The 8007-nt window shown below is 36.2% G+C and overlaps 1 protein-coding gene across 1 annotated transcript; it reads left to right on the top strand.

The window, feature by feature from the left end:
- Positions 1 to 2416: 2416 nt before the first annotated feature.
- On the top strand, positions 2417 to 3816 carry LOC124429780. The gene is made up of 4 exons (XM_046975441.1): positions 2417 to 2563; positions 2714 to 3076; positions 3214 to 3341; positions 3387 to 3816. The coding sequence occupies exons 1-4, from the start codon at positions 2417 to 2419 to the stop codon at positions 3814 to 3816; spliced, it is 1068 nt and encodes a 355-aa protein (XP_046831397.1).
- The last annotated feature ends 4191 nt before the right edge of the window (positions 3817 to 8007 follow it).

The following is an 8007-nucleotide window of genomic DNA, read 5'->3' as shown; positions in this document are numbered from 1 at the left end:
TTACTATTATTATTATTACAGTAATTGTTTCTATATCGTCGTTATCACCACTATCGTTTTTATTGTTATTATTGTTATTGCTTAAATTTTCGATACAATCGTTGTTAATGTTATCATCGGTATTATTGTTATCATTATTATTTCCGTACTTATCTTTGTTATTTTCATTATTATTATTATTATTATTATTATTATTATTATTATTATTATTATTATTATTATTATTATTATTATTAGATAATCGTTTTTATTATCATTATAATCGATATTATCATAATTGTCGTCATTTCCGATATTATCGATATTATTATTATTATCGTTATTATCGATGTTATTATTATTATTATTATTATTTTTATTATCAATCTTTACATTATCATTATTAATATAGTTATAATATGCCTTCACGTTCCGACGAGAACACATCGAAACTATATCTCTCCGAACAGATGTACTTATAAATTAATGTTTTCGATTAACATCTAATTATTAAAACAATCTTTAGTGTATGTGGAATAGAATAAAGTATTATTTAAAGAATAGAACATTTATTTAAAAATTAAAAATTCGGAAAAATATGTAAAATAATTTTAATATACTCCATGGAATCTTCAAAGATCTTATTTCCCCAGGATTGTGTAGGCGGAGGTCCTTAGTGTGGGCAACCACGAAATCATATCATTTCAGACAAACAATTTTGGAATTTTATTCAAACCATTGTAAACCAGTTTCAATTGCAAAATGGAAAAGTCGCCGAAAGAAGGCACTACTCCAGGTGGCTGCTCAGAAGGAAATTGCATCATTGCGATATGCAATGCATCGGCACCTAGGGTTTCGGGGATTCGTATCATCTCCAATAAGGATAAGTCGGAGCATCATTTCAATCCTTCCAGACTTAAGATTAAAGAGAAGTATTTTGGGGGCACTTTAAATATGAATTCTTTGCCGATGGATGGTAAACAAAAGGAATTAGAACTACGTCTGGATAGAAACGATATACAAATTTTATCAGATCAGGAGACAAGACTTTTCGATGAAAATTTGACAGAAACAAAAGACTATAGAATCTTTAATGGCAAGTCTACGATTAAAATTAGGAAAGTAATGTCAATCTTGTGAACAGCCTTTTCTATCTATAAAGATTATTAAACTGGGTAACCAAATTCTAATTCAGCTAAGTAAGGATGTCTCTTTTGAAAATGAAATGCAGAAATAAATTATACAATTTCATTATTTGTCATGCACCAATAAATGAAGACAACAAGAAGAACCCAAATAAAGTAGAGGAATTCTGGGACCTTTTGGACGATGATATGTCTAAAATTCTAAAATCAAATGTAGTGGTATAACTTGGAGATTTTAATGCCCAAATAGGAAGAGAGAGAAATAATAGACCAATAGTGAAAATTGATAGACAAATAAAGAATATGCTACACAATAAAGAACAAATAGACATGGAATGTGATTGATTATTATTTGTAAGAACTTTCAAACGAAGGTAATGTCGACTTTCTTGAAGAAGTTGCCAAGAAGAGCTAAAACATGGATTTCTCCAAATTCAATGCTAGGTGAATTTCAAGTAGATCATTTAGCTATAACCAAAACCAATGTGAAGGAAATTATGAATGTCATGGTAGTAAGCAGCAGAGAATTTGACTCTGATCTCTATTTGTCTAAAATCTAACTCAAATTCTTTCCCAACAGAAATCACAGAAGAGGGAAAAGTAAATAAGTACAATACAAATAGACTCCAAATTACATAAGAAACTTTGGAAACATTTCAGAGAGAAATAAAAGTAACTCATTATGGGAAGTGGCAAGATTTATCTAAAGAAATAACGAACGCAGCCCAGAAAACATTTGGACTAGCCAAGCATAGAAAAAAAACTTGGTGAAACGAAATGTGTGATGATGCATAGAGGAGAGAACAAAACATTGAAAAAAGTGGAAATGCTCGGGGAAGACTGAACACCATGACCAATTCAAAAAACGAAGGAAAGTCATTGCTAGAATATTAAGGGGAGTTAAAATATCTTTCGAAAAATCACAACTTATCGACATGAAAAACAACTTTGTTAAAAATATTTCACGAAATTTCTATTAGACTTTTAAGAGTCAATTTAAGAGTTATCAAGGGCCTAGCATATGCTTCATAAATGAAAATGGTAAACTTGGACTAAGCAATGCAGAAAACTGTGAAATACTTGTGAAACTCTTCGATCAACATTTAAATTTCCCTGAACCGAAACATAAATTGGAATTCTCTGAAACAACTGAAAATCTGGAAGAAGATATACAACATAATGCTGAAGATATTAAGGCAGGAATTAAAAATCTAAAATATAATAAAGCTAGATGAGAAAATCCTATAACATGTGATCTTTTGAAATGGTCTCATTCAAAAATCATTGAATAGATGAAGTTAATCTTTGAAGATATTTGGAGAACAGAGAGTTTTCCAGAAGAGTGGAAAGTAGCTCTAATTCACGCATTACATAAAAAAGAGGACAAACGGAACGATGGTATTTATAAAGGCATCTCTCTTCTGCAAACTGCATACAAGGTAATCTGAAATATATTGCTGAATAGAATAGAAACAACACTTGACAAGCAACTGGGCGAGTATCAAGCTTGATATCGGAAAGATAGAACTTGTACAGAACAAATTTTTAACTTAAAATCCATAATTCGCCATAGGTTACTGAATTCAAAGGACATATTTGCAAAATTTTTAGATTTTAAAAAGGCAATTGACTCTGTTGATACAGAAAACTTAGGTAAAGCAATACGTGAATTTGGAGTAAAAAATAAATTGGCAAACTTAATACGTGAAACACTCACTGACACGATTTCAAAAATAAAATTTATGGGTGAGATATCTAATCCTATTGAGATAAATACAGATGTAAGGCAAGGTGATGGTTTATCTCCTCCTCCGTTCAACTGTGTTCTAAAAATAATTGGAAGAATTACGAAGATAAAGATTAAAGAACATAACATTTCGCTAGTAACTTTGGGGGGAAAAAGCAAAGGCATTGAATTATGTTGCCTAGCATTTGCAGACGGTTTTGCCAAAGTGTCAGACTACCTATAAAGAGCAACTACACAAATCAATCTCTTGGAAGAAATAGTTAACAAAGTAGGTTTGAAAATATTCGTAGAAAAAACTAAATTTATGAAAAACATCAAGAACGCGCCAAAATTTTTATCTAGAGATATTGGTGCAATGGAAAAAATAAAGAAATTCAAATACCTAGCAGAATTAATTCAACAAATGGTTTAGAAAAATCTGCAGTAGAAGAAAGGTTACGAAAGATGGAAATAGCGAATGGTATCACAAAGTATTTTTACAACAAAAAGTGTTTATCTTAAAATCTGAAAATAAGGCATTACGCTACAATAGTAAATCCGGAATGCTTATACGCGAGTGATTGCTTGGTACTAAATTATAGATTAGATAAACTAGAAGTACTAGAAAGGAGAATCATGAGGAAAATATTAGGTCCAGTGAAAACAACAAAAGTATGGAATTTAATATCTAATGACGACATATACAGGAACAAAGAAGACATGACAGAAACGATAAAGAATGGAAGACTTCAATTTTTTGGCTATATTTACAGAATAGATGAGTCCAGATTATCAAAAAGGATACTCATGTACCTTTGGGAGGAAAAGGCAACTACCAGCTGGATTCAGGAGGTAAAGAAAGATCTAGAAAGAAGTAATTTAAGTGAGGAAGAAGTTATAGTCAGAGAGATTTCAAGAAAGAAGTTATTAAAAATGGAAGTATTCCAAGCAAGATTGAAGAAGTAACCCGGTGCGAAGTTATTTAAGGACAGAAAGTATCACCATAGTGAAAACATGAAGGAATAATGGATGAAACTGAAAGTAAAATAGCTAAGTGAAGAATTAATATTGGAACGTGATCCCTTGCAGGCCTTATCGAAAGAAGAAGAGGCAAGAATTATCGGTATAAAAGTTATTATCGTTATTATTGTTATGATCGTTATTACAGTTATTACCTTTATGAACCTTATTATCCTAATTATCGTTATTATCAGTATTTTTAATGCTACCGTTATTATTATTATTATTATTTTTACCGTTATTGTCGTTATTATCGATATAATCATTATATTTATTATTATCGTTATTAATAATATTATTATTCTCGATATAAACGTCATTATTGTATTGTAGTTATTATCGTTATTAAACTTATAATTGTTATTATCGTTATTATCGTTATTATTACTATTAACGTTATTATCGTTAAGATTATTATTATTATTATTATCGTTATTATTATCATTATAATCGATATTATCGTTATTATCGTTATTGACGTTATTAACGTTATTATTGTTATTTTCGTTATTATTATTATTATTAAGGTTATTATTATCGTTAAAATCGTTGTATTCGTTATTATTGATATGATCGTTATTATCCATATTATTAATATTATTATTAGTGTTATTATTGTCATTAATATTATAGTTATTAACGTTATTATCGTTATACTTATTATTATCATTATCATTATAGTTATTAACATTATTATCATTATTACCATTCTAATCGCTACAATTAAGATTACTGTTATTATTATCGTTATTATGGCTTTTTCCATTATTATTGTTATTATTATTATTATCGTCATACACGTTGTTATTATTATTTTTAATATAATTATAGTTATTATCGCTATTGTCCATATTATCGTTATAATCGCTATTTTTATATTTATTGTTATTAATAATATTATTATAATATTAGATTTTACCGTTGTTGTTATTATCGTCATTAACATTATTATCTTATTTATTATTATTATTATCATTGGTATAATCGTTATTATCGTTATTATTGTTATTATCGTAATTGACTTTATATCCCTTATTATCGTTATTTTCGTTATTTTCGTCATTCTCTTTATAATAGTTATTATTATTATTATCTTTATTATCTTTATTTTCGATTTTATCGTAATTTTTATTTTAATAATTATTATTGTTATTAATATTATTATTAGCACAATTGTCTTTATTATTGATATTACTGTTTTTATTGTTATCATTTTTATTAACGTTATTATCGTCATTATCGTCATTATCGTTATAATCCACCTAGTAGGAAGGCCCCATGTGGGTAGATCCCCCCGGGTGTAGGTGTATGTAGGATTCTCCCACTGCACTGCCTGCTTGTCGTATGAGGCGTCATATAGGGACTGTGTGAATGGCTTGTGAATGTTCTTGTACGGCTATTCCTTCCTTTGTTCTTCTTTTATATCATTTTCTAATCTGTCTCTCACTCTCAAGCTTCCTACCGTTCCTCTCCTATCCTTTGTGGAGCTTGCCTCCCAATAATATATTTCTTATGATGGGTAGTACAGAAAAAGGTAAAAGAGGGCGTGGGAGGGACACCCACGCCACGGCGTTATCAGGTGGTGATAGGCCAGGACACCCATAGTCGTTATCCAACAACTGCCAGGAGCTTGGGGTAGGCAACTTGGATCCAGTTCTGGATAATTAATCAGGAAGGGCACCACAGATAGGTGATCTGGCCTGAGTTGTGTCTAAAGCGAAGGAAGATTTCAAGAAGATTTGAAGAAAGCCTCTTGGAGGAGTGGCATAGGGCTGCCAGGGCCGTTGATAACACGAGGTTTTCCGGCCAGATGTCATCTATCTAGCCCGCGAAGGGGACATCATAAGATGGAGAGGGAGAGAAACTCGCGCAAGCGAAAGTCCTCCTCGCCAAAATGAGGTCGGCTGTTACTGGACAGCCAAATGTAAACAATGCGATTAAGCAAGGGCTCCCAGAACTGGAGATCTTTAACTGCTTCGAGTTCTTGTATAAATCTCGAATAAACGTCAAGAAGGGAGCGAGGACGCTCGCCAGAATCTCTAAGTGCACATGAGCAAACTCTGTAAGAGATGCCGGCGCAGTTAAGAAAGTAGTCATAAGTACGCCTTAGCTGCTTGAGGAAAGCCTCAAATGACCGAGGCAAGAGGCGTCGACAACCGAAGCCACCAAGTGGACACTGGTCCTCAAGAAGAAAAAAATAAAGAAATATCCACGAAGAAGGCGACGTAATCCCCACCGCAGGAGAAATAGAACGCGAGCAAATTGGAGTACAGGCCGAGAAAAAGAAGGAAGCCCGACGCGATCCTCCTGTATCATGCGCAAGGCAAAACTTACGCAGACGTAGTTGGCACCATCCACCAACCAGGCCAGTCGTGACAAGTGCAGCGCGACCCCTCCGGTGAAACATCGCTAAAATGGATCGAGAGAAGCTGTCTTCAGTTATAGATGAAGGTTGGAGATCCCATCATATTGCTGTCTCGAGTCTATCGCCAAGTGCACAAGCCAGGATGATTACTGCAGCAACTATGCAGCTCTTCCAAATGGCTTGCGCGATAGCGTTGCCAAAGAAGAGCACGAAATGGTAGATGCGTTCTGCATACTGGAGGACGAACGAGATCGCAGATTTTCGCAAGAAGTTCTTATGGTTTCGCCGGTTAGCAAAACGTGCGAAGAGATGTGATCTCGACGCTGACTCCTTGGCCGCAGAGTATCAAGCAGCAAGAAAATTACTCAAGAGGTCTATCAAGGCTAGCCATCGACGGTGCTGGGTACCAGATCGTCAATCGCAAGATGGAGACTTACAAACAAGGAAAACCTCAGGACACGAGGACCTGGAGAACATCGTTCATACCCTATTCCCCTCACAATCGAAGAGTGACCCCGGCCGCGTCTGGCAGCCCCGAAGCGCCACTGTTTACGGAGGGGTAGCTGCTCAGGGCCGCATCTTCCATGCGGAACAAGAGAGCTCCAGGACCTGACGGCTTTCCAGCAGAAGTAATGAAAGCCGTCGCGCTGAGTCATCCTGAGCTCTTGCTAAACATTTGTAACATGTGCCTCAGGGAGGGCATCTTCCCCTGACCCGTGGAAGAATTCGAAACTTATGCTCTTAAGCAATGGAAAGGGTCTATCAGATGCCGTTTCGTTATGCAGGCATATATGTATGCTGGATACGTCTGGAAAGCTCCTGGAGAAGCTGCATAGGCCACGTCTTCTTGCGGCCGTGAGGGCAGCGGGCGACCTTACTGCCTGCCAGTATGGATTTCGATCCGTCCTCTCCACCATCCACGCAGTCCAGGAGGTTTTCACGGCCGCTAAAATGACGGTGCGCGGGAACTACTTATCCCGACCTTTGTGTCTGCTGGCCACCTTAGACGTGAGAAATGCCTTCAACTCCGTCAGGTGGGATTTGGCAATGAAAGCGCTCGATCGTAACTTCAGTGTCCCGGAGTACCTTTTCCGAATTCTCAGGGACTACTTGATCGAGCGCTTCCTCTAGTACAATTCGGGCGATGGACCGAGAAGCTTAGAATTGACATCGGGAACAGACCAGTTCTCCATACTGGGATATTTTCTACGACGGTATACTAAGTATGGCAGTCCCTGAGGTTGCTTTCTTGGTTGAATATGCAGATGACTGTGCAGTTGTCAAAACTGCAAGAGACACGGAGGGAGCACAGCTGTTGCTCAACCAGGTTATGCGCAGAGACACCTTCTGGATGGAAGACCACGGGTTATCCCTAGCAGCCCAGAAGACAGAGATTGTGTTACTTACGAACAAGCGCATCAACAACGTGCGCAGCATCACCGTAGGAGACACGGCGGTCCAGACTAAGTCGGCTGTCAAATACTTAGGAGTAATGCTCAACAGCAAGCTCAACTTTGGAAACCATATTACTATGGCAGCCGACCAGGCGGCAAAAGTAGTAGCCTCGCTTGGCACACTCATGGCCAACGTCAATGGTCCCCGACCTTGCATGAGGCAACTACTGATGCGCGCTGGTGAAGCAGTAATTCTGTATGACTCGGACGTCTGGGTCGAAACGCTCTGATACGAGAAATACCGCAAGCGCATATGGACGGTACAGTGGCGCTCTCCGAATCGAGTGCACCTATCGTACGGTCTCTGAGCCCGCGGTG

Source organism: Vespa crabro, chromosome 16 (assembly GCF_910589235.1).
Source record: "Vespa crabro chromosome 16, iyVesCrab1.2, whole genome shotgun sequence".
Classification (NCBI taxonomy): domain Eukaryota; kingdom Metazoa; phylum Arthropoda; class Insecta; order Hymenoptera; family Vespidae; genus Vespa; species Vespa crabro.
This window is presented reverse-complemented; position numbering and strand designations above follow the sequence as displayed.

What these genes read in the sequence shown, in the direction of transcription:
- LOC124429780 (XM_046975441.1), top strand. Translation starts at nt 2,417, where the DNA reads ATGAAGTTAATCTTTGAAGATATTTGGAGAACAGAGAGTTTTCCAGAA. An exon ending in TTCTGCAAACTGCATACAAG is followed by an intron (nt 2,564 to 2,713) that starts GTAATCTGAAAT and finishes CTGAATTCAAAG; the next exon opens with GACATATTTGCAAAATTTTT. An exon ending in TTGCAGACGGTTTTGCCAAA is followed by an intron (nt 3,077 to 3,213) that starts GTGTCAGACTAC and finishes ATTTTTATCTAG; the next exon opens with AGATATTGGTGCAATGGAAA.